This window comes from Vigna unguiculata, chromosome 6 (genome assembly GCF_037176805.1).
Source record: "Vigna unguiculata cultivar grain cowpea cultivar isolate G323 ecotype 2 chromosome 6, ASM3717680v1, whole genome shotgun sequence".
Taxonomy (NCBI): Eukaryota; Viridiplantae; Streptophyta; class Magnoliopsida; order Fabales; family Fabaceae; genus Vigna; species Vigna unguiculata.
The window spans coordinates 49,603,929-49,631,482 of NC_140797.1; the positions used below are offsets into that span (position 1 = coordinate 49,603,929).

The window sequence follows — 27,554 nt, forward strand, 5'->3', positions numbered from 1 at the left end:
TAACAAAAAGATAAGGTAAGGATGATAGATGAGTACAATACTTGAAAAACTCAAAAAACAATAAGAAAAAATAATTATTTTAACATTTTATTTTTTTTTATAAAATTTAATTTTATATTGTACTATTTATTAACATTAAATATCGTACTTTATAAAAGAAATAAAAAAAAAATACTTAATTTAATTTTCATTAATTTTCGGTATACTACTATCTAATTTAAAACAATACAAATAATTTTAAAATTTTAAAATTAAACATAATTTATTTTTTTTTAAATACATATAATTTTTAAAAAGCTGAAAATGTTGGGGTGCCGTGGCCCCTGCCCGTTACTACATAGTTCCGTCACTATCCGCAACAATAAACACTATGAAAATGAGAAACAAAAAAGGTATTTAAGCCTATAGTAAAAGTACGAATAATGACTTTGTAAAATACTAATAAATTAATGTAAAATACATATGATTACAAAATAAGTTATGGAAAAAATACTTCAGAAAATAATATTATTGTTTTAGTTAATTGATATATATATATATATATATATATATATATATATATATATATATATATATATATATATATCTATAACTATATATAAAGGGGATTCCCTCTTTTGTGTCCACATTTCATAATTCCAATTTTACCCTTTACAATTTAATTATTTATTAAATTTTTAAAAATTAACGGTTAATTTTACAAGTTTTTATAAAACTATTTATTTATCTCTTTTTTCTTTTTTCTCATACTATTCATCAACAATTATTTTTTTCATATTTTCTCCATACATTTCACTTTAATTTTTATAAATATACTTTTATTTTGTTCATTAACTTAATAACATTACAATATCATCAATTATAAATATAATTCGAAAAATGCGTACACGCAGGCGCGATAGCGCCTGTGTTTACACTAGTATATATATATATATATATATATATATATATATATATATATATATATATATATATATATATATATATATATATATATATATATATATATATAAGTCATGTTATAAACATTTTATTGTCTTAATAACGGTGAACAAGTGTTTGACTGTTCAAATAAAATTAAATTATTTATATTAATTTTAATTTTAAATATTCAAAATAAGATGTACGTATTATTATTATTATTTGACTTTATATATCATCTTTACTGTAATATATAGAGTATATTAGTATATAGTGATACCTGTATTTTTATGTTAATGGTGATAGTAGAGAATAAAAAAATTTATATCTACTCGTTTAATTTGGACAGCGGTGGTAGTTTGTAAAGTAATTAGGGATGGCAACGGGGCGGGGCGGGTACGGGTATCATGATCCCATCCCTATCCCCATAATAAAAATTCATCCTCATCCCCATCCCCAAACCCAACGGGTATACAACTTTTGACTCATCCCCATCCCCACCGGGTAACGGGTATTTTCTTATACCCATACCCATACCCATTTTTTTATTGTTCCATATATCAATTAAATATTTTTTATAAAAAAATTTAAAAATCACACCAACGGAATCATGATACTATCAAAATATTCAATATTAAAATAACATACTCTTTTTGATTTTCATGATGTCAAATATTAAGAAAAATATTATAATAGTATAAATCTCAAATTAAAGTATCAAATAACAACTAAATAAAATTCAAATAATTATATAAAAGCTAAAAAATTACACATTACTAAAATTTTATAATAACCAAAATATTTATTAATTTTACAAATGATCAGTGGTTTTATTTGCATTCGATCCACCTACACATAGAAAAAAAATGAAAAATTAGATATGATATAATAATTGAAATTGAAAATTTTAATTACTAGAATATAATGTACTTTTTTCATCAGATTCATTTTCACTCATGAGAACATCTTTTCCTTTTAATTTTTTAACACCTACAAACACCGAATGTAGAATATTAGATGAGAATTCACAAAAAATACTAACAAAAAATATTAATAAATTTGAGTAACTTACCTAGATGGTTTGAGTTCCATATCCAACTTCTTATACACATCAAAGCCTCTATAGTAATATGATGAAGTCGACTACGGTGAGAAGTTAATATTTGATCACCAGTACTAAAAGCAGATTCAGAAGCTACAGTTGTTATTGGAATAGCTAAAACATCCCTTGCAATTGCTTGAAGGGTTGGAAACTTTAACCCATTTGTTTTCCACCATGATAGGATATCAAATTCTTGTGTAACCGGCAAATTATCTTCTTCCAAGTAATAATCCAACTTTGTTTTCATAACTGTAGTTCTAGATTTTTTCTTTTTTGCCATAAACTCTAAAAATTCATTCGCATCATTATCAACATCCTTTCCCAACTCTAATGATGTAGCTCTATAAGAAGAAGTTTCATTCTTTTTTGATTGATATTCCAAAACCAAATCATAGCACATTTGACGAATCCTACTAAGTTTCAGATCAAAATCATTACCATACAATTTATAAAAATAATATTCTAACATGTCCATCTTGTACCTTGGATCTAAAACTGAAGCAATTGCCAATATATCATGAATAACACTCCAGTAACTTTCAAATTTCTTTAACATTTGTATTGCCATATTTTGAATGGTTATCTCAGGAGATTTAACCCAATCATTTATTGCAATCTTGATCTCACAAATCTTTGGGAAAAAGATGTTGGCAGTTGGGTATTTGGAGCCAGAAATGATTTATGTGATGTCATTAAATAATTTTAGCCTTCGACAAACATCATTTGCAAATTCCCACTGCATATCAGTTGGCAAAGAAGTGTATTGAGCTTCACGTTGCTTTAACCTAAAAAACACATCCTTATAACATATGGCAATATCAAGCATCTTGTAAGTAGAATTCCATCTAGTTGGGCAATCCAAACTTAACTTTTTAGTGAAAGAAATTCGCAATTGTCTAGTTGTTTCCTCAAATTTTTCCATTCTTTTAGGAGTTGCTGTCCAATATGCTACACTTTCTCGAATTTTTTCCACCCCTTCTTTTAGGACGGCTAACCCTTCTTTCACAATCAAATTAAGGATATGTGCTGAACAACGCATATGAAGCAAAGACCCTTTCTTAATGAGTGTGTCCAACTTCAACTTATCCTTAATTTTTTCAATCATGCTATCATTTGTGCTGCAGTTGTCTAAAGTGATAGTAGACAATTTTGTATCAATATTCCAATCGAACAAACAATCAACTAATACATTGCAAAGTCGATCAGCTGTGTGAGGTGCGGGAACATAAATGAACCTATAAATTAAGCAATATTTTGTAAGACATATAATCTTTCTAGAGGTGCATAAAAAAAATTACTGGAAAATTTATAAATTAAAAAAGGTGTACCTCAAAATTATATTTTGCAATGTCCAATTGTCATCAATATAGTGAGCTGTGATAGACATATACCCTTTCTTTTGATTGCTTGCAGTCCACATATCCGATGTAATTGCTATTCTTCCTTTATTTGTATCTATCAACTTCATAACAACTTGTTTTTCATGTTCATAGATGCCGAGTATCTCTTTCTTTATCGTATTTCGTGAAGGAAGTTGAAATAATGGTTGAATTGTTGTCACGAATCTAATAAAACAAATATGGTTCACTATTGACAATGGATATTCATGCAATATAATCATTGTTGCAAGTTCCCTCTTGGCATTTTCTTCATTATAAGCTCCACAAGCCAATTCCTTTTTGTCACTTGAAATCTTAGAAAAAAGTGTTTTTTGTCCCCCTTTTCCTTCAACTTTTATCTTTTCAAAGTGTTCCCACACAACACTTTTCAATTTCCCTTTCTCAGGCTCTACTTGTGTTGTTGAATGTATTTCATCATGAACTTCTGAAGGTGTTTGCGTAGATGGATTCAATGGAGATTGACTGTCATTATTGGAACTTTGAAAGGGAGTTGGTTGTTGTGAACACTGTGGTGGACTTGGTACCTGCAAATCTTGATCTCCTGTGCTCATTTTCTCTAGAAACTAACATACGTAACAAAAAAAAATCAAACAAAGTAAAAAGGTTAATTTCTTTTTTAACAAAATATAAAAGGAAAACCAATAATCAAGTTTAAAAATATTTCAAATATTTTTTATACTATTAAAAATTTATATTATACCACTTAAACGAAATAGCACAAATAACAAAATTAAATTAATAATAATTCAAATTTAAACATAGATTCTTCATCTTTTGATCTTGAATTAAATTAAGGATTTATGCAATTGAGCACTTAAAATTGAGAATTAAACATTATCATGAAACAAAAAATAAAAAATAAATAAAATTATCATAAAGGAGTAAAGATAATTAAATGTGTGACCCAAATTTGAGAATATCCATTTGAACATAACATAACGGAAAAAAAATGTATAATTAAGATTATGATAAAAGGAAAAGTACCTTGAAGATCTGCTTAAACCTTAAAGAACAAGCCAAACAATTAAAAGAGAGTAAAAAAGTGTATAACCAAAGTAACAAAAAGAAGAGCTACAAAATAAGAGTCAAACATTTTCATGAAAATAAATAAATAAATAAAGATAATCAAATGTGTAACCTAAAAATTATTTCATAGAATGAAATTGAGGAACACCTATTTGAACATAACCATGTACAGAGAGTAAAAATTATGTAATAAGAAGAAAAAAAATTACCTTCAAAATTAAATCTTGAAAAACAAACCAGACAATTGAGAGAGTAAACAAAGTGTATAACAAAAAACAAAGAGAATGAGAAATATGTTATATATATACTAGTGTAAACACAGGCGCTATCGCGCCTGTGTGTACGCATTTTTTGAATTATATTAATAATTGATGATATTGTAATGTTATTAATTTAATAAACAAAATAACAAAATAAAAGTATATTTATAAAAAATAAAATAAAATGTACGGAGAAAATAAGAGAAAAATAACTGTTGATGAATAGTAAGAGAAAAAAAGAAAAAGGAGATAAGTAAATAATTTTATAAAAACTTGTAAAAGTAACCGTTAAATTTTAAAAATTTAATAAATAATTAAATTATAAAGGGTAAAGTTGGAATTATGAAATGTGGACACAAAAGAGGGAATCCCCTTTATATATAGTTATAGATATATATATATATATATATATATATATATATATTATATTATATTATATTATATATTATATTATATTACTATGTATATATATATTATATGTGTGGATATCTTATGTTTATATATATATATATATATATATATTTTTTTTTTTATAGATATATATTTATTTTAAGTATATATTATATTATATTATATAATAATATATATTATATTATTATGTATATATATTATATGTATATGCGTAGATATTTTATGCTTTTATATATATATATATATATATATATATATATATATATATATATTTCTTTTAAATTTTTATAAATTTGTAATGTTATAAATTTGTTTATAAAAGATCTCACTAGTTAAATGATTAATTTGTTTTATACGTATATATTATATATATTATATTATATTATTATGTATATATATTATATGTATATATATTATATTATATTATATTATATTATATTATATTATATTACATGTATATGTGTAAATATATATATATATATATATATATATATATATATATAAAAGTATATTTTATTTATATGTATATATACTATATTATATTATATTATATTATATTTTATGTGTAAATATATTATTTATTTATATATATTTTTTAGATTATTTAATAAATTATAAATAGTTTAGTAATTTAAGCGGGGACGAGTATTTGGGCGGGTATATATATCCCCATCCCATCCCCATCCCCAGTTGAAAATTTCGGATATTACCCATACCCATACCCATACCCAGTCAAAGCGGGGATTCCCCGTCAAAACGGGGACGGGTTCGGGTGATACCCACGGGCACGGATTTATTTGCCATCTCTAAGTAATTACAAAGAGGAAATTAAGAAAATAATCAGTGTAAAAACCAATATGAAAAGTCTGATATATATTTTTAAATATAATGTAAAATTATTTTTTCACCATTATATGTTTTACATCAATTGATTAAAAATATATAAAAATGACATTTTTTTAAATAATTAAAACTTGTTTAAGTTGCATTGTATATTTTATATCAGCTTCAAATAAAAATAATCATGTTTGTGAAGAATTTGGTTGTTATTATTCTGTATTAGTGGTTGTTGGTATTTGATGGAGGTAAATGTTTTTTCTGTGATTCTATTAAAGTTTTTGTGTTAAATTTACTTTTTCAGATACATGTTTTATATTTGAACTATATTAATAGAAATGAAATTGTGGGTGTTTTCGGAATGGATCAATTGATTTTCTGTTTATGATTAGTTGTTTTTGCGTTTTGTGTTGTTTTGTTTTATTCTTTTAATTGTTGTATTTACTATATATATATATATATATATATATATATATATATATATATATATATATATATATATAAAAGGAAAAAAAAACTTTAAAACAGCATTATCTTTTTGAAAGTGGTATTAGGTTAACACACTTTCTAAATTAAAGATGTTTGAAACAAGGGCAGGAATTATATATTTTTGTAATTGTAAATATTTAGTTTAAATTCTTATATTTGTCAGAAAATTGTGATTTCTTTTAATGTTTCCTTATATTAAACAGATATTTATCAAACTTTTACGCATAATACATTACATACTTCCATGTTCAAAATTTTACATGTTGTCATTTTCGCTAAATTTTGTTATTTGTATTTAACATATATAAAACAAGATCATTCTAATTGATATATTTTGTATTTCAAATTTTGGTTTTAAGTAATTACAAAACCAAATAATTTAAAATAATACTAAAAAATTAAGTTGTATTTTACAAAATCCGACTACATTTACCTTTATCAAATAATGATTTGATGTAATTTTTCATCAAATATTTTGTGTGATGTAAATTTGTATCCTTCTACTTTTACGTTAGACGGCTGTTAACCAAGAATTAATCATAAACATGTACAACTCTAATTGGATACTTAAGACTTAAAAATTCCTTTTATCCTAACGATAATTTAATTAATGACGAGATATAAGATACGTTATTTTATTTTAATTCATAACGCTGTATAATAATATTGTGTTAATTGTAATTATGAAAGAGAAGTACAACATATAAATGCAATCGTTTTTTTTTTTCACATATATAAATCGAATATATAAAGTAAATTTTAACTCTGGAGAATGAACATAAAGCAGTACAGTTATATTCATTTTTTATCTATAACAATATATAAATAAATTTCTTATTTTGTGTCCATATTTTATAATATCAATTCTATCATTTATAATATAATTATTTATTAATTTTTTTAAAATTAATGGTTATTTTTACCTATTTTTTATATTTTTTTTATTCATCAACAATTAATTTTTCTATTCATTTCAATTTATTTTTAATAAATACAAATTTATTTTATATATTAACTTAATAATATTATATTATTATTATCTACTAACTTACTATCATTCATATATAAAAAATACGTACATTGCGATAACGTCTATATGTACGCTAGTGTTATTGAATAACGATGTAATGCATAGTTATATTACAAAATATATTCTAAATTTTATCCTTTTAAGTAACAGTTATTTTTAAATTTAAACTGAAAAAAGTATAATTTTATATTTTTCATTTAAATGACCATTTTTAAGTTTAATTATGTTTTAAATTAAAATAATCATTTCATTTTTCTAAATCATTATTTATTTTAATTTAATTAAAATAATTATTTACAATAAAAGATAACACACGTGTGTTTCCCTAATTATAAAGAGTTAATTTAGTTTTAAAAAATAATAAATTTTAAAAACAATCAAATTAAAAATAATGAAAAAAAACCATCACTTAAATATAAAATAATAAAAATAATTATATTAATTTAAAAATTAGTTATTTATTAAAAATGTAATTAGAAATAGATATGCACACAACAAGATAAAAATATTTATGTATATCACATTTCTAAATAAATGAAAAATAGGATTTAAGATAAAGCAAAATCAAATACGAACTAAAACTAAATAAAAGAAGTACATAAAAAATGTTATTAAAAAACATGTTCAAATATAAAAATATCTTGTGTACTTTCAGTTAGGGGTAAAAATCGGTCGGGTTTGATCGAATTTCCTCACCAATTCGGTATATCTTGAATTTAATATTTAAAAATTTGTATTTGACTATTTAATTTATTGAATTATTGGGAATGAGTTATTCAATTTGTTGATTAATTTGAATTAATTTTTTAGATTAAAAATTTATATTCAATTTAAATTTTTAATAACATTTTTTTATTTGAATAAATAACATTAATATAGTCCGTCTTTAAAAAAAATACATACATAATTTTTTATCAGCCCTACTTTTCGAAATTTTCCAATTATACTTTAGTTTTATTAAAAAATAAAAAACTCCTGCACATGATAAAAATACCAAAAAAAAAAAGTATTGTATGCTGGTTTATGAAAACATAGAAAGAGTAATAAAACTTAAAGTTAATTTAAACCATTTCCATGACCTAGAGAACTAAATGCAAAAACATATATGGATTAACCACGGACACATATATGGATTAACCTCTGACACCGAGAATACATCGATAATTCTGGTATCTAGTTTTTTAAGTGTAGAATATTCTAAGGGTGTGTTTTTTTACAGAAATGGATTCAGAGGAGAGTGTGAAAATAGATTTGAATGAATATAAATGAATATTAGTGGATAATTTTGTGTGTTTGTTTGAAGAAAATTAGAAATGAAAGTGAGTGAATTTGAAGATGAAATTTTTGAGAGTTTGTGAATGAATTGATTGTTACCATAGATAATTTTTTTTAATAAATTAAAACATGAAATTACTATTTTATCCTTATTTTAAAAATTAATATATTATTATTATTTGTTATTAATATATATATATATATATATAATACGCTTATTAATATTATATATATAATAATAATAATAATAATAATATTATTATTATTATTTATAACTATATATAAAAAGAAAAATTTCTTTTGTGTTTATATTTTATAATTTTATTTTTACTTTTATAATTTAATTATTTATTAAATTTTAAAAAATTGGATGTGAATGAATCAAATAGAAGAATTATTAAGTGATTTTTATTTATCTATTATCTTTGAAAATCAGTCGAGTAAACCTATGAATATCATTTATGGATGTCTCACATGAAACACTAATGCACTTATCATCGTCCAAGATTCGTATTTCTTTATTGATTTGTTTATATGTCCTTTTTAGAATTCAAACTTAATTAAAATGTTGAGGACGATAAGTAAATAAAAGATGTGTGAGGACGATAAGTAAGATGTTATATTATAATATAAAAAGGTTTTAAAAAAAATATTGTACGTTTTAATTGAAAAGAAAAATAAGAAATAATATAAAAAGTCATATTTTTTATACTTTATAAAAATAAATGTTTTAAGCAAGTACAAAAAAAAATTAATATTATACACAACTTTAAAAAAAAAAATACTAGCGAACACACAAACGTTATGGCGCATGTGTGTTCACATTTTTTAACTTTCAAGAAATTTAAGTTAAGATAAAATATAGAATTTTTTAAATAATTGTTAAATATAAAATAAAAAAAAAATTGTAAAAAAAATTAAATAATGATTTAAGATAAAAAAGATTTCTATAAAAATGATTAAAAGTAAATTATTTATAAAATAGTTATTTTTTTCAATAATTAAAGGTAAAATGGGTATTATAAGATGTGAACACAAAAAGATGAATTATCTTTATTGTTATTAGCGTAAACACACGCGCTATAATGCCTGTATATATACATTTGTAAGATATGTGTGATATTATATTAGTAGGTGATAATATTGTAATGTTATTAAGTTAATATATAAACTAAAATTATATTTATTAAAAATAAAGTAAAATATATCAGAACAGATGAAAGAATAACCATTATTAAATAAAAAAGAAGAAAAAAACAGAGATAGCCGATTTTATAAAATCTTGTTATTATTATAACTATATATACATAATGTATTGTTATTAATATTTTATACAATATATTATGGTTATTATAATTATTATGATATATATATATATATATATATATATATTATACCCAAACTCAATATTCATGACAAAGAGAACTTTGAATAAGGAATTATCATGTTCATTTAATAATCAAATACAAAAATACAATCAACGACAATTTAGTGAATAGGTTTCAAATATTCACAAATTTGTTCATCTACCCAAAAAATTCACAATGGAGTTTATCTCAAAAATCACTTCTCGCATTTCTTTTCAAATCTTTAGATGAGAATGCATTATAACTCTTATATTCGTCCGCTTGAATCAATGTAAACAGTACAAACCATTCAAAAGAACAAACCCTAAGTCTCTTCTTAATTATCTTTTTTGATGGACAGAGAGTGAAATGAACATAAACCATCGTAACTTCTTTATATAACCTTTGTCAGTTACTATTATTTTTACTATTATTTAAAAGTCAATATTATTTATTTATAATTTTCATCAAAATATAATATTGCGAGAATATTTTTAATTTATAATTTCCATCAAAATATAATATTACGAGTATCTAAAATATTAATATTTATGTGACATATATATATTCTTATATAATTAATCACATCACTTTAATACATTAACTAATAAAATACTTTAATACATTAACTAATAAAATATAAGAGTATATATATATATATATATATATATATATATATATATATATATATATATATGACTTCATTGTTAATATCATAATTGATAAAAATGTAAAATTTAACGTATATAATAATTTTTTAAACAATACAGTTATCTAATCGTACGTACAGCTAGAACGATACTTACTCAGGGATTAAAATGCTTCTCATGAAAAGTGTACACGAAAAAACGTCACAAAAAACACTATTACACCAAACAACAAATCTCACCCCATTGCCATAATTGTGAGTGTTTATCTTAGTCTGTCAAGGTTTTGTAGAACATGATGCATATGTGATGACAAGGTTTTGAGTGGCAAGAAAACGACTCCCCCAACACAAATCAACATTATTGTAAGGAAAAAGTGTGATCCACTTTTTATTCTTAATTTTTTTTTTTCATTTTGGTCAAGTTGTACATCATCTATTGTTAAATATTTAAATATTGGTATTGTTAAAATTAAAATTTTCCTTAACTTTGTAATGCACCCATATTATCATCTTGGTCATTAAATTTAATAATTTGGAGTTATTCAACCAAAACGTAATCCTACATTGTTGTTCAGTCTTCATTACTATAACAAGGTATTACGTGTAAAATTGAAGTATAACAAATACGAGGTACTAGAATATTTAATAACATAACCAAAGTGTCAAATAATAAGTTACATTTTGTGTGGTGGAGGGTACAGCAGATGAAATCAACACCCACGTGTCAGTCAATTTTTCATATTCATCATCCAAAAAATAAACATCATTTATTATTTCAAAAAAAGTGAAGGTGATATCTCGTAATTATTGATAAACATTTATATAAAAAAACTTTAATAATGTAATTAAAGACGTGGGAAAAATACTGGTGCACCAAGAACTTGTTACCTTGTCATTTTAGCCTTTTGCTTACTCATTTAAGTCAAAAAGTCCACTTCATTTTGTCATCGACGTTACTGAATTAAAACATAAGAAAAAAATCAGCATGGATTTGATCGACAATTTTGGATTCTAAAATAAGCAAAGACGGCAAAAAAAATTTTAGATCCTTAGGAACTTTTTTCTTACAGTCCATAATTGTTTTTATCAGCAAAAACTATGGAGAAAAATAATTATTTATTAATATAGTTCTTATCGTTTTTAAATTTAAACAGAAAAATGAGAAAAAGGCGTAAATGAAAAGTGTATGATTTTTGAGCGGAAATGAATGGTATTGTGTTGGTTGTTCTAAAGATGACATCGCAACCATAATAATAAAAAGAATAATAAGAATAAAGATATTCATATTAATGGTGATAGATAAAGAAAAAAAAAAGGGGGAAGAAAAAGGAGGGTAGGAAGAAAAGAAGAGAAGTTGAGAGAGAAAGAGAGTAATTCCCGATGAAGTAAAGATTAGCAGCGAATCAACAATGGAGTGTTGCAGTCGACGACCTTGTTAGCAGTCTCACTCACACTGTAAAAACTGTGTCTACTTTTTATTTATCTTCTCTAAATTTCTTCCAATTTTTCTCTCCCTTTCTCAATGTATTATGCTTATGCAATTGCAATTGCAAAGCATTTCCGATCCAGAGGGAGAGAACCTTTGTGACAGCTGTATCCACCACCGAAAACCCTATTCAGGGTTAGATTCTTGATTGTTTCGTTTCTCCGCCCGAGATCTCGCTCTGCACCCACGGCTAGGGTTTTGGTTCGCTTCTTCTTGCGTCCGCCATGGCGAGTTCTTCGGGTTCCAGCTGGCGCGAGGGCATGTCCTCCGACAACATAAAGGGTTTATGCCTCGCTCTCTCCTCCAGCTTCTTCATCGGTGCCAGCTTCATTGTCAAAAAGAAGGGTTTGAAGAAGGCTGGTGCCAGTGGACTCAGGGCCGGTATCCTTCATTCTTCACCGTCGATTGCATTTCATTTTGGTTTTCTAGTTCTTTTACTCGCTACTGCCTTTGATTTTAACTGCTGTTTATTTCTCATGCTTCACTGATCTCTGCCTATTTAGTTTTTCTCCACTTGTTTGGTTTAGTGTATGGAACGGTCTAGGTTAAATTTTCTGGGGATCTGTAGGTTTTTCTTCATTTCTCTTGGCTACCTGAGTTCAATTGTCTGAAATCTCTCATGTTTAAACTCGATGCGCTGTGTGGAATAAGCAGACTAGGTGATATTTTTAAATTATTCTGACGTGCTTGCAGGGAATGGGAACAGTTTTTTTTTTTTTTTTTTTTTATCTCGTTTCAACAATTATTTTCTTGTGCCCCTGGGGATGAAGTGAAGAGAGATCTAGATTGTTTTCGCGGTGCGTTCACCGACACTCAGAAAATGGAGTTTGTGTGACCTGAGTTCCTGCGTTAAATGTTGGAAACGTGGTGGAAAAACTGGTTGCTATTTAAACGTTTACATGTTGTTCCCTTGCTACTCATGTGTAGGGAAATCTTTTACTCTTCTCCTGAAGATACATTTTTTTTTTAATATTTAAATGAAATGGTGGCTTGTCAACTCGATTGACTCACCGTTAGATTTGTTTGTTTACTTACATGCTTATCGTTTTCTTTGAATTATTTAATCTACAAATAGTTGTTGTATAATGTTTCTTTTTCTCTGGCATTTGCTCTTTCTGTTAGGATGGATATAGTACAAGTCAGTGCACTTATGTTATCGTGCTGTTACTAGGTTCTATTATTTTGCTTCATGGTCTCCTTTGTGTGTCATGTGCAATAGTGACTGAGTATACAATTTTATCTGACAGGAAGTGGAGGTTATTCTTACTTGTACGAGCCACTTTGGTGGGTGGGAATGATAACAAGTGAGTGATACATTATTCTGTTTGGTTTTGATAGGACCAGTGACTTGAATGTATTGATTTTTCCTTTCCTAAGCGTATCCCTCGAGTTCCCACCTTTTTTTTATAGTTTTGTTGAGTTTGCAGTTATTTTAGAAATGCAGAAAGTAATGTAATCACTATGCTTAATAAATATAGATTCAGTTCTATGCAGAACCTTAACTGATCCAAAGATCATTCATATACGTGTTTTCCCCTTCATCTCTCTGTGTTCCATTTTCCGGAACTTATAACCCAAATTTAAGCACAAAAATAAATAAAGGTTGCTAAAGTTTGTACCTTTCATCTATTCAGTCTAACTTTTTCTTTTTATTTTCTTCACTCATTTTCCAAGGGAATTGTTCAACGTGGACAACAGGCCGTTTAAAGATGTTAACGAAATTTCCATGAACAATTTATTGACACGAGTTGTTTATTATATTAAGCAGATTCAATTTCTTTTCTAACACATCTGTAATTTCAACAGTGATTGTAGGAGAGATTGCCAATTTTGCAGCTTATGCATTTGCTCCAGCTATATTGGTCACTCCACTTGGTGCTCTCAGCATTATTATCAGGCATGATACCACTTAGCTTCAAATTCTTGCTTGACTATTGGTATATTCTGACTCGTAACATTTTCTTGCAGTGCTGCTCTTGCTCATATTATTTTACGGGAGAGGCTACATATTTTTGGAATTCTTGGTTGTGTTTTGTGTGTTGTGGGATCTACAACAATTGTTTTGCATGCACCTCAAGAACGGGAAATTGAATCTGTGACAGAAGTGTGGGATCTTGCTATGGAGCCAGGTAGCCATGTTCCTATGTTGTATACCACTCCCTGTACTCAATAAATGTTGTATTGAATGACTAACCAAGAACATGATCATTCTTCTGCAGCTTTTCTCTTGTATGCGGCTTCAGTTATAACAGCTACTTTTATCCTTATCTTCCACTTCATTCCTCTCTATGGGCAGACACACATAATGGTTTATATTGGTGTTTGTTCCCTTGTAGGTTCTCTTACGGTATGTGTCATTATCTCGTTGATGACTTTCTAATAGTCGTTTTTTCTTTGTTATTTCCCCCCTGTATTTGTATTGTAAGGTTTTCCTTTCTAACAGGTTATGAGTGTTAAGGCTCTTGGAATTGCCATTAAGTTAACCCTGTCTGGGATGAATCAGCTAATATTCCCTCAAACTTGGGCATTCACTCTAGTTGTAACTGTTTGTGTTCTTACCCAAATGAATTATTTAAATAAGGTACGATTGTTTTTCGTGAACCATAATTTGTTGTGCAAGTCTTTTAACTTTTAACATGTTACCATCACATATGACCTTGTGATCTTTAAGTAAACTACTGTGGTTGATTGGAAATTTTGTCCCATGGTTTAGAAATAAAGAACATAGTTGGTCACATAGTATCAAATCTGTAAACAAGGGAAATATATAAAATGCTTGCATTTAAATGATAAAGAAAGTCCCCAAAAATGTGAAGTGCTTGCATTTAAATGATAAACAAAGTCCCCAAATTTGACTTCAAAATTGACAGCTAAATGAGGAAGATCAACAAGGTAAAAAGGAGCAGTGTGACTCTCATTTGTCAGTTGGCCGAGAATTCATCATCTTTTAGTATTTTTTGGAAAACCCTGAAGCTAAAGTTCCAAGTTTCACCCATGTGGCATGGCATGGGGACTGTTGGAAATTCAAAATCACTTTCATTTTGTAGTGGATCCCACATATGCAGTTAGAATAGTTATGCACATAGAAACTTTGGCTTTTCCGTGTGAGAATATAACACGAGGGAGAATATAACATGTATCTATCATATTTTTAGTAAAAATATAATAAGAATGAGTGGTTTTGCGCAGAATAACTTTATTAAGACAAAAAGGAATTTTAATTAGTACAAAAAGGAAGGAAAATATTAATCTGGAGAGTAGAAATAGTGAATGCATTAACCATTGCTCACTGAAAATATTTTGCCATGGTAGTTCCGCTATAAATTCCTTCAAATCTTGTGTTTTGCATCATTAGGAATGAGGAACAAGTCTTTAGTCTATTTTTTTTCTTGAATCAGTAAATTAGTGAATTGAAATTGAGATGTTGATCAATATTCAAAAGGCTGAAGTTGGGTAATAACATAGGAAGAAGGTCTGAGAACGCAAGTGTGATGAATTTTATAATTTAAGACTGGAATAATTGTCAACAACACACTCTATATTATTGGCTGGAATTTATTAGAAATAACAAATGCACATAAAGGAAGGTTAATGCATGGTTGTCAAACTCGAGATAACACTTAGAATCAGTGATTTTTTGACTCTAGGTAGAGAAAATGTATTAACTTACTACAAACTCTATTCTAGATAAATTCTGGACGGTTTGTTAAACTCATGTAAACTTGAGTCACTACGAACTTGGGTTAAGGAAACTCATGTAATTTTTTACCCCCACCCTATCCCCTTTGACCCCATAGCTATAGTGTTTTACCAAGGTCAATGATTTGATGAAATTAACTCCTTTTTAAAATGTTCACTTTATTAATTTTTTGTGCAATTTATTGTTTGGTCATTTAAATGGTTTGATCTCATTTAGTACTAATGTTCTATCTCACTTTATTTTTGTAAATGCTATTTTGGTTTATTTTAAAGTTGAAATGTTGATTTTTCCCTAAGACTATTATGTTATGGGAATATGTCATTAATTGTTTTTTCAATATCATCTTTTTATATTAGGTAAAACTTTTACGAGTTGAGTCTTTAGAAGCTTCACGAGTTTATGTAGAGTCTTGAGTTTGACAACTTTTGGTTAGGTATCTGAGTGTTTATTATAAGAATAAGTTCATTTTCTCTATGGATTTAACGTTTGAATTTGCAGTATTAGGATAAAACTATGTTTTCATGGTCCTGGATGTATTTTGTCATGGTTCTGCTGCTTAATAAAATTATGCACCTTCGTCACATGCTTTGGGGTATGCTGAATACTTCCTGCTTTATCATTCTTTTGATATATGTCTTTTTTTTTTCCATTTCTGCAATCAGGCACTGGATACTTTTAATACGGCTGTGGTATCTCCTATATATTATGTCATGTTCACCACATTCACCATTGTGGCTAGTGTTATTATGTTTAAGGTAAGTTTTGTTGTCTAACAGGTATTCTTGGACGGCACTACATTGCTTTGCTTTAAGATCCTATCAATTGTATTAAAATAATCAGTATTGGTTTTATATTGTTTAATGTGTTTTAAAGCTTCCTTCAGGATATAAGTTTTAAGTATCTTTCTTTCTTAACTTTAATGTTTGTTTAAAATTCCATTGTTTTCATTGAGACTGTAAAATAGAGCGCAACATTATGAAAGATATTAATAATAGAGGCAGAGAAGATCAGACTTAAAAATTCTTTTTTATTTGCTCCTTGAAAGTTGGTGACATTCCAGCCCTCTGATTATTTAGATGTATGCTATACTTTTGTCAATTGTCATTAGACTACTTGTTAGTTTGTTAAGGTTTATTCATGTACTAAGGAATCTTGTAGAAGTCTCAATTAGGATAATGGATCAATTGGTGGGAAAGCCCGATCTCCTTTCCAAATGCAGAGTGACCAGGAGGAACTGTGGTGGAACCTTTACGAAGGATTTGAGAGTCAATAATATAGATATGATTTATGGTAAAGTATTATGACATTGGTTGGAGGGAGTGTGTAACCAATCCGTTAATGGGGAAAGGATGGATTGTTGCTGTTAGTTTGTTAGGATAAGGCTTAATATCATTTTGTTTTGGTGTTTTCACATGATATTCATGCTGGTTGTTGCTTATAAATAGCCATGTCAACCTAGTTTTATTTGCCTATACCTCTGTGATAAAATGCTTACAAATGAAGTGCGAGGTAGATTGTTTTATGAATAAACGCGAGTGTAGATTCAATAGGTTGTGAAGCAACTTTTGTTGTTTCCCTACGGAGATGCAAATATTTAATTTCATCAATTTAATTGTCATGCATCTAATGTTGGAGACAGCAGTTAAATTGTTTCTTGCACATTGAATGTCTGTCAAGTGTGGCATATTTTGAAAGTTAACCTTTGATGTCAGGACTGGGATAGGCAAAGTCCAACGCAAGTTATCACAGAAATATGTGGGTTTGTGACCATTCTTTCAGGAACTTTTCTTCTGCACAAAACTAAGGATATGGCTGATGGTATGATGTAGCGATTTTACAGTATGAATTTGATATTATTAACGACACTGCTGCTCATACGTATCTTGAGACGTATTTAATTAATAATAAGTTGATGTGCAGGTTTACAGACATCTCCATCTATTAGACTTGGTAAGCATTCAGAAGAGGATGGGTTTGATGGTGGTGAAGGCATTCCTCTTAGACGGCAAGAATCGATGAGATCAACATGATACTATTTCTTGTAAAAGATGTTGATTTTCTAAAAGAGCTTGAGGCAGTGGGGAGGGATTTTGCCAAGTTCGTCGTCTGTATTTTACTCTCATTATTTCCCTCCCCGTCATATTTTTTTCCTGATACAGACAGTTGGAGTCCAAGGATGTCTGATCTTGCCTTCCCTACCCGAGACAAAGCCCAATGTAATTTTCTGCACATTCATTATATATAGTGTACCTCAGTTAAATGAAAATATTCATCATCAAATTTTTAACTCCACACTCTCTGCTGCCATTTCAACTCCGTATCCTAAATATGGAAATCGGCCTTGTAGATTCCACCTCCAATGCATTCTCTGCCTCATTCTTTTTTTCTTTACAGACTTGCATTCTATTTTTATTTCGTTATTGCCACAAATGGGAGTTTCTTGACTATTGAAGAAACTAAAAGAAATTTCAGAGTAACCTCAACAGAGGTTAAAAAGAGGAGCTGGAAACGCAAATTAGTAAATAATTATTTGATTAGTAACACTAAGGCGTAGCGTAATTGGGCTCTCTTCCGTCGTTTTACTCCATAAAGACTCTTCATCGTTTTACTCCATAAAGACCTCTTCGTCTTCTTCTTGATAAGTAGGATGAATTTAAATGAGAAAGATCTAACATTTTAAAATCCAATCCATTATTGTTAAGCTGTTGACTTTGAGAACAAAACCAAAAAACTCGCATGGGATACGTAATACCTCTTTTAATTTTTTTTTTATATTTGTAAGTTATATATATATATATATATATATATATATATATATATATATATATATATATATATATATATATATATTAAAACTACTAAGGTTTTGAAATTTTACAAATTTTGGAAGTTATATATTAAATTACCCTCAACTTATTAAAGGGGCAAGATTATCTTTCCTGATGTTTTATTACTTTATATTAACTCTATATATTTCCAAATTAGTTTTTCAATTTTTATTAAGTTTAAATTGTTTTTTTAAAATTACAATTTAACCGAAATAAATTGGTAGATTGGAGGTAAAATATAAGTAAGAAAAAGAAAACAGAGTAATTTAAAAAAAAAAAACTGTTTATGTGAAATTGTCTTTATTAATTATTATGGATAAATTCAAGAACAAAAAAAAAATAATTTAATTAAAATTAATGATTTGATAGGCAGTTTGTGCACTCTAATCACATAGTTACAAGTTAAAAAAAAAAAAATTGTATTATGACTTATGTTATTATACATTAAAGTAATCAAAATCTTTACATTCTTTGCTATTTAAAATTGAATTTTAAGATTTGTGAGGAGATGCATTTAAAAGGATAAAGTGAGATGACAATTACATATAAATTGTTTAAAACTATGTTAACATTTATTTATCAAAATCTAAATTTTATTATAATTTTAAACCGCTTACAAACCATAGCTTATGTTATTGAACCTTGTCTTCTAAATTATATTTTTATCATTTTAGGAGTCAAAATGAAAATTTTAATATTACTATTATTTTAGCTTATCGTGAATTAATAGGTTTTAATTTTACATTATAAACTATATTAGATTTGTTTCATCTTAAAGTATTTTTAAAATTGATATGTAATACAAATATTATAAATATTACATTCCAACTTAAAATGTTCATTATAAATATATAAGAAAATATTGTTGTTGCAAAAATTTTCCGTTTTCATAAGATAAAAATACTAGTTATAAATTCAAAATCATATGTTATGCTGTTATAAAAAAATATTTCTGAATATCTGTTACTTTTATGGAAATTATATTTCGTTATTTGAATTGTCGTTATTCCGTGAAAAAGTATCCTCGTATGAAAATATTCGTAACGCCATTACAATTTTTTTTCAATTATTTTAGAAATGTAAAAAATGAATAAAATATATTTTAAAATATGCCTGAATATATTATTCCGACTATAATATTTTAAAAAATGTGATTTAAGATTATAAGTCGGTAGGTAGTTACTAAAAAATAAAGTTACTGTAAAATCTAATACAACAAAAGTAGAAAAAAAAAATTGTTCCATTCTACGGTACAACAAAATTCAAAGGAAGAGAGTTGGAAAGTTGCGTGCGTGATGAAGTAAAAGGGCTCTGAAGAGTGTTGCGATTGCTTTGTTTGGTTTGTTCGCTGAAACAGAGAATGGAAGTGAGCGGCAAAGTGAAGATGGCTGCTTCTCTGTGGTTAGAAGGCATAGGAGAAGCTTGTTGCCTTCACCGCGTTGTTCTTCTGTGTATGAGGTCCAACAACCTTTTGATGCGAACTGGCCAATGTTTCCTCTTAAATGGTTTCATTTTCTTAGGAAGGTATTTTCTTTCCCATTAATCACATGCAATTTTCTTTTCCCTACACACCATTTTACCCATTTTAACAAAAAATCATACCCAATCCTCTAAATTACCACAACTCTGCACTGGGAAAAAAAAAATCAAATTTTGTAATCCAATGGATGTTAGACAACCTTTGTTACTTGTCTTTTGTTGTGTTGGGAGTGTGATCAATTTGCTATATTGGGTTGTTGGGGCACGGGGAGATAACGGAGGAGGGTTATTGTTACCTGGTTCTTCATAAGGAAGGGAGAAATAAGAAAGCTTTGAGGGATAGACTTAACAATTTACTACAGTTTTAACGTTTTAGTCTCCTTTCCAGACCTGTTATGGAAATTGTTGTCAAACATTTATCGTCTTGATAGTGGTGTCAGTACCATTTTGCTCCTCTTGATTCAGTCTTCAGTAGTTTTCACAAAAGTATATTATTCCGTGTGAAAAATTAAAAATTTCTGTTTTTCATTCATTCTCAACCGCGTATAATGGAGTTCACGGTGCTCAGGGTTTGAGAATCATATAGTTAGAGTTTATCATTCCAATCTGTCTATTCATATGCTCCTTATGATATGATGTTTATACTAATAGGCATTAATTGGGCACACTGAATTTTCAGAACTGAAATATTTGATAGATAATCCTTTTCACATCAGCCTTTCTACAAAATCAGTCTTTTACTCCAATTTACTGGAATATACGTCTCAATTTGAGTTTTAGGTAAGTTAGCTGGCTGTGCTTGAATGAGTGGGTTTTGAAGGGGCCAAGGTCTGCAAAATGAGATCTGTTTGTCCCTTATAAGTGCTTTGCTCATGAATAATTGAACTAGCTTCAATTTATTTTAACACGGTGAATAATAATTTGCTGCCAAGAATTGGATTATGTATACTTTTGACGTAACGAGTGGAAGAAATCTGATTGACAATTTGGTGTTGATACCTGAATATTTTTTGTCATCTATGAATTTTCCTTCACAAATCAAGAATCTGACTTTTAGCTTGTATAAGAATTTGAAAATCTTTTTAAATTTTTGTGCAGTATATTCGTCCTAAAGTCAGTTGTGATCCCTGCATTGTGGTGGATATTACCTGGTCAATGCTCACAGTTTGTTTCTCATGAACTGTGTGACTTAGGTGGCACTTTGAAATTTTATTCTTTCTTACGTCTTGCACTCATTCAGCTCTGTTACGTAAGTATAAAATGTACTACTTTTAAAGTGCACATTGACCATACAAAGTACTTTGTTGTGTTTCTCTCCAAGTTGATTTTGTTTTCCATTAGAACACACATGGATCTTCATTATTCATATTATTTTTGAAGAATCTATTGATTATCCTGAACTAATGCAACTTTGACAAGTCTTGCCTTGAATGTTTGCATAATTGCTGAACCAATTTGGAAGAATCTATTGATGAGAAAAGCATGGAAAGTCTAGTGGACATATGAAATTTCAAAAGTCAATTTTTGCAATGCAAGTTGCATAATTCCTGAGAGGATTTTTCTTTTTTTCATTTTCTTTTGATGCAATGCATTTTTAATATTTTGATGTATCTAGTTTGCACAAGAAAAACGCTGCAACTTTGAATTTGTTTTTCCATTTAATCTGTTGTGATTGTCCTTCTCTTTGTTCCCTGCAGGTGCTATGGTTTTACCCATTGTACGTGTTCAGCATAGTTCTCAGCACAATTTGGTAATATTTTCGTTTTAATAATCTGTCTTGCATCTTTATGTTCATGTTGTATATCTTGGGCTGACCTTTGTTGTTTATGCTCGTTGTCAAGTTTTTTCATATTTGTACATGTCTGAAGTTTCGTCAACCACGTAAAGTAAACAAAGTGCTCTTAAGCGGACTAGATATTCTGCAAAGATGAAAAGAACATCGGAACGTAGAAATATTATTTGATCATATTTTCTAAAATATATGTGTATTGTGTGTATAAATATATATAAGCCGTGTCAATTCGTCAGGAACATCACCAAGTTCCTTGTGGCAATGCACGTTGACCTGTAAGAGGGATTACAACATCCGCAGCATTCATTGATTTCACCTTCTAAATTTTGGGAATGAATGGCAAACATAATGGAGACTCCTAGATCCAAACAGCAAAGATTTTACGGTCAATTCCACGTGTATTGAATTGAATCCAAGTGAACTGCATCAAATAGTGAGCTTCCTAGAGTAGAAATCCATTAGACTGGATGTCTAGGGCAGGAAAAATTTTCAGTCCTTATGTAGTTGATGTGTTTGATTATGGCATATTTGATGTGTTTGATTACTTTTTCCCCTTCAGTCGAAGAGGTTACTTAGGAAGAGGAGAGAAGCATCAGAGGCCAATTCCAAGCTTCTGCCCTGAGGTCAATACAGCTTTTAAGGGTGGTCACTGATGGAATTGAGGTTCCAAAACTGAAGCCCGTATAGGTTTATTCTGTGAACTGAAACCAAATTAACATGACTTCTGAAAGTGTGCGAGAGTGGGGTTAGTTGGTTAGTAAGACGAAAGGAGAAGGCTAAGAGGTTTCTCCACAGTTGGGAGCTCTTGTTCTTTTTTTATATTTTCTTTTCCTGTTTCTTGCAGAATATATCAGTCTCCCTATGAAAGGTAAGATTTATTCCTATCAGAATTACTAATAGATTGTTTTTAGGTACAATGACATTGCCAAGTATGGGTATGCTGCAATGGGAAGATCTAAGCTGACTGTAGAGAAAGGCTCAAGCCAAAACAACTCACCAAGTGTACAAAATGCTCATCATGTAAAAGGACCGTCTGGCTTGGGAGGGTAGAGTTCTAATTAATAGTTACTTCATAGAGCAATATTTTTTCTTATTTTCTATTTGGTGGTATCAGTTCTTTTCGGGGTAAATAGTGGAAAAGGTTCAGCTACCGTGTTTACTTAATTCAGGGTCATGATCGGAATAGGACAGCAGGTGTACTCGATACTCCTTTTGAGTGTTTTTTTCCTTGAGGTACTAAAATTGTTACAATTTCAGTTTCCATGAGTGTAGGATAAACATATAAATGCTTTGATATGCAGTTAAAATAATCCTTAGATATGCTATTTCTGATGTTATATGCAGGTATATGCAACAGGACTCATACCATATATAGGCAAGCTGATTAATTTTTTACTCCTTTCCTGGATGTATGCATATTACTGCTTCGAGTACGTGGTCTGTAATTTCATCTGTTATTTGATGTCTTTAATAGTTGAATGCATGCTCATTAAATATGTTTTTTTCATTAGGTACAAATGGAACTTCAATGAAGTGGCTCTTGACAGAAGGTTGGACTACTTTGAGTCTTACTGGCCATTTTTTGCGGGATTCGGTGAGTATGCTTGAAATCAACTAGCCCTAATTGGGGGAATTAACAAATCATCTTGGCAAGGGAATTTCACATGTTAGACCATGAGGGTTTCCTTTGATTGGTTTTATTGATTTTATGTGATAAAAGGTAAATCATAATCAGTCTCTGTAACACGTGTAAGTGACAAAGTTATAGGTTGTAGGTGGAAGGATGATGACTAAGGGAATATGGATGAGGTTTGGAGAATTTCAACATTGTGGGGTGGGAAGTTAGTTAGCAGAATCCATATAATTCATATTGAAATTGTCTCCTTAGCTGCTGATGTTTAAAATTCATTCTTAATTCTATCATCTTGAAGAATGATAAACTACATTGGAATACTTTTTTTGTCCAATAATTTACCTATGTTTCGCATGATATTTGAGATTAATATGTAACTTATGTCCTCACAGGGAGCCCATGTGTTTTGGCCATATTCTTTTTCTCTCCCCTTGTTAGTTATGGGATTATGGCTATACTTTTCCCACTGGTATGGTGACTGTGTTTTATTTCCCTTCTAGTTCTTTTTGTCTCCTCCATTTTTTATATATTTTTCATTTCCTTTTGATATTCAAAACTAAAATATCATGAATAAACTATATACTGAACTATAAACATCCCTTGTATATTTCAGTTTGTTCTAACAGCAACTGGGTCAGAGTCAGAGCAAGAAATATCCTTCGAAAAACATAAGTGGAGAGCTGCTGGAGTGGAAAGACTTCCAATATTTTATGTTGCAGACAAAGTGTCGTAAGCTCTTCATTACTTATTCTTTTGCTGTAGACATTGCATTAATAAACTTAGCTACTAGGCAAGTAGACCCAAAAGAGTAATGCCTAATGATTTTATATGATAATTGAAGACACTACATACTCCGGTGAGTCAGTTGTTTCAATGATGATGAAAATTGTATTTTTCTGTTGAATTTGACGAAATCGAGGCTACCAAATCCTTGTTAGTAACCATACATTTTCTTCACCTCTTCTTTGTTGCTGCCTCTAAATACATGGATTTTTCAAGTTGAAAATATATGTTAAAAGTTAATGTTACTTTTGTCTGTTTGATTGAAATCTTCACAATGTGCTATAGATGGAAAATGCTGCTAGTCAAATTGTTTAGAACTCTTAAAATTATGGTTATTATGTTGCTACTATAAGATATTAAACTCTTCCCGTGGAAAAGGAATTGTCTAATGTTATATTGTTATAGTTTAAATGATTGTGTGTTATTGTAGCTTATGATCAAGTTTATCTTTTATCCAAGAGTGTGTTTTTACTCTTAGTATGAGGTAGAATATGCAATGAATGAATCGCAATTTGGTAACGAATTAATGAGTGATGTATTGTGATTTTAGCCAAAGTGATTGGTATTTGTGTAGGTTGTGGATGTTATCTCTTTTACCTCTGGAAAAAGGGGACCAGGTGCAAGACAGAAAAGAACAATAAGGTTGTCGTGGTCAGTTATTCTGGCATTGCTGATGACAAGTGAGAACACAAAAAGATTTGTCCTCAAAGCCTGTATTTATGTTATACTTTACTGTGCAAATAGTTATTCAGCACATGAACAACTTTTTCTAATACTTCATCAATTTGTTTCCTTTGCTATATCTGTCTCCTGTTTAATGGTGTAGGACCAATTTTATGTAACAACTGATGTGATGGGTTGCACACGTGATTTCAGAATTCAGACGCAGAGAGATCCAAAATCACCAAACTGGACCACATTACAGACAAAATTACTGTATAGGAATCTACTCCTTCCTAACATTTCATACAAACCATGCTGTATTTACAACATTCAAATTTCAAGTGTGCATATATCTTTGAAGCAGTGTGATGGAATACTAATGTCAGGGTTTGAGATTTGTTTTGTTATTCTCGTATTACATGTTTGATTTCTCTAAAACAACATCCTCGGTGGTTTCGTGTGAGTGTACATAAAAAACTTCAGGTTTTTAAACTTAAACAATTTCTTGTGCCACAGCTATGGATAAATTATGAGTTTGTGGACACATATACAGTAGTACACCGAGGTATCCATTTAAATATCCAATTAATAAATTTTATTTGCAGATATCAACTTGTACATCTATTAAATGCCATGTAAACTAAAAGGACAACATTATATTTATGTTAGATCAAGGTAAATCATATTTATTCAGAATTATTCACGAACAAAAAATTGATTGATTTAATTAATACAAAAAGTGTTATATTTTCCATATAAATCACGTCTACAAATTTTGAAAAGTAGTGTAGTTGAAATAGTTAAGTATTCAATTTTTGTTTTAAAAATCTTCAAAAGAAACAGAGTCCTTTAGATAGAAAAAGAAAAATATGAATATGAAGAATTGGATTAAAACCATTTGAGTCAGTGATAGATATTACTTGTGTTTATATGTTTATGGATTTGTTATTCCCACTCCACCTTTTGGTAAGCTCACTCCACCTTGTAATGAAATTTGTTACTGAATACCCATGACAAAAATTGTTCAAAGTCAATTTTTCCTATTTTAGTTTTATATAATATTTTTTTCCTTTTTAACCTTTTCACGATATCATTTTTTTTTTGTCTTTGTTTTTAGAGGTGTTAATGACTCGTATATTCTATTAAACCCAAGAATGCTAGAAGATATTTTAGTTTAGTTAATATCTAATATATTATATCTAATGCTTTTTTTTTTAACAACAAACTTAGCCTCTACTTCCAGTCATCTCAGTCTCAACTAATGCAATATAAAATATAATTTTGAGTAATTAAAATACAAATTAATACCTAATTAGTAGTTATTATATTATATGTGTTGAGATGTACGTTACAAGATATATTTAATTATAGTTGCCCACTTCTTTAAATTTACGTTTAACCATATAAAAGGTTAAAATCGGTACATCATGTCAACATTGACTTAAACCTCTCGTATGTACAGTGAAGTTTGGATTCCAATTGAATAAAGTATATCAAAGTTTTAAAACATTACACAGAACATGAATATAAAATAATATTTAAGATATTATTCAGAAAGAAATAAATGTTAAGGACGCACTCTGTAGTACCTTTTCTCTCTAACATAGCTTTCCGCATTTATTAAATTATTAAGTAAAGGGAAGTTCGTAAGAATTCGTATTTTGATAAATTTCATGAAATAAAAAATTGTTACTGGCACAATTACAAATATTTTTTATATTATTTGTGTTGTTTTTATTTCACATGTTATGTTATGCGGTCTGAAAGAGTTTAGCAGAAAAACATAAAAGCAGTGGAAGAGTGGGAAGAAGAGAATCATTGTCCCATAAGTTTGAGAACCACGCGCGGCACTGTTACAGAATCACACTTGCTTTGCTCCAAACCAAACCCGCACTTGGGAGGCATATGATTGGAGCACGTGAAGCGCGTGGCACTTTATTTTCATTGCAGTATTATTATGATTCGCTATTCACATATTCGGTGAGGTGGTCCCCACCCAATACTTAATACATCTTGATCGATGGATCACTGCAATCCATCCTGGCCGTTCATTTCTCTCTCTCTCTCTCTCTCTCTCATCATCATCATCATTCCTCCATGTCCTTTCCTTAAACACATAAAGTGAAAACCCCAAAACACGTCTTCCAATATCCATATAATAATTAAACACTAAATAATTGTTTTTTAAACCTTAGGTCAAAACTAGTGCTTTTCATTATCAACATTGCTCCTACTAAAACACTTGTATTTTAGTACTACTCCACTACCATCATATATTATAATACCAAATTTCATAGATTTTCAAACCGGGATTTGCGGTTTGCCAAGGTGTGAAAGATAACCCAGAGACTTTTTTAATTTTATTTTCATAAGAAAAGGTAAATTTTACTGTAAAGTGAGTGAAAGTTTAGTTTTGTCTGGTAACAAAGTAGAAAGTTAGGGGT

At 28.6% G+C, this 27,554-nt stretch overlaps 2 protein-coding genes across 3 annotated transcripts; both read left to right on the forward strand.

The window, feature by feature from the left end:
* The first annotated feature begins 12,046 nt into the window (after positions 1–12,046).
* LOC114188049 (putative magnesium transporter NIPA4) lies at positions 12,047–18,219 on the forward strand. The gene is made up of 9 exons (XM_028076540.2): positions 12,047–12,613; positions 13,480–13,536; positions 14,039–14,129; positions 14,201–14,361; positions 14,452–14,579; positions 14,676–14,813; positions 16,595–16,687; positions 17,645–17,750; positions 17,853–18,219. Exons 1-9 carry the CDS (start codon positions 12,457–12,459, stop codon positions 17,960–17,962), a joined length of 1,041 nt encoding a protein of 346 aa, XP_027932341.1. The 5' UTR covers positions 12,047–12,456; the 3' UTR covers positions 17,963–18,219.
* Positions 18,220–19,991: 1,772 nt separating this feature from the next.
* On the forward strand, positions 19,992–25,517 carry LOC114186647 (etoposide-induced protein). 2 transcript variants are annotated; one of them, XR_003605123.2, is made up of 11 exons: positions 19,992–20,284; positions 21,338–21,488; positions 21,937–21,989; positions 22,943–23,077; positions 23,201–23,264; positions 23,376–23,461; positions 23,543–23,625; positions 24,057–24,133; positions 24,278–24,393; positions 25,022–25,160; positions 25,274–25,517. XR_003605123.2 is itself a non-coding variant. In XM_028074614.2 (11 exons), exons 1-10 carry the CDS (start codon positions 20,121–20,123, stop codon positions 25,086–25,088), a joined length of 996 nt encoding a protein of 331 aa, XP_027930415.1. In that variant the 5' UTR covers positions 19,993–20,120; the 3' UTR covers positions 25,089–25,127; positions 25,274–25,517. The 2 variants fall into 2 exon arrangements, 1 of the variants encoding a protein (XP_027930415.1); XM_028074614.2 differs by having other exon boundaries at positions 19,993–20,284; positions 25,022–25,127.
* Positions 25,518–27,554: the final 2,037 nt, after the last annotated feature.

Coding starts and splice junctions, on each gene's coding strand:
- LOC114188049 (XM_028076540.2), top strand. CDS start 12,457: ATGGCGAGTTCTTCGGGTTCCAGCTGGCGCGAGGGCATGTCCTCCGAC. Junction 14,130..14,200: donor GCTCTCAGCATTATTATCAG/GCATGATACCAC, acceptor ATTTTCTTGCAG/TGCTGCTCTTGCTCATATTA. Junction 17,751..17,852: donor AACTAAGGATATGGCTGATG/GTATGATGTAGC, acceptor GTTGATGTGCAG/GTTTACAGACATCTCCATCT.
- LOC114186647 (XM_028074614.2), top strand. CDS start 20,121: ATGGAAGTGAGCGGCAAAGTGAAGATGGCTGCTTCTCTGTGGTTAGAA. Junction 23,078..23,200: donor GGACCGTCTGGCTTGGGAGG/GTAGAGTTCTAA, acceptor TACTTAATTCAG/GGTCATGATCGGAATAGGAC. Junction 24,394..25,021: donor TATGTTGCAGACAAAGTGTC/GTAAGCTCTTCA, acceptor GTATTTGTGTAG/GTTGTGGATGTTATCTCTTT.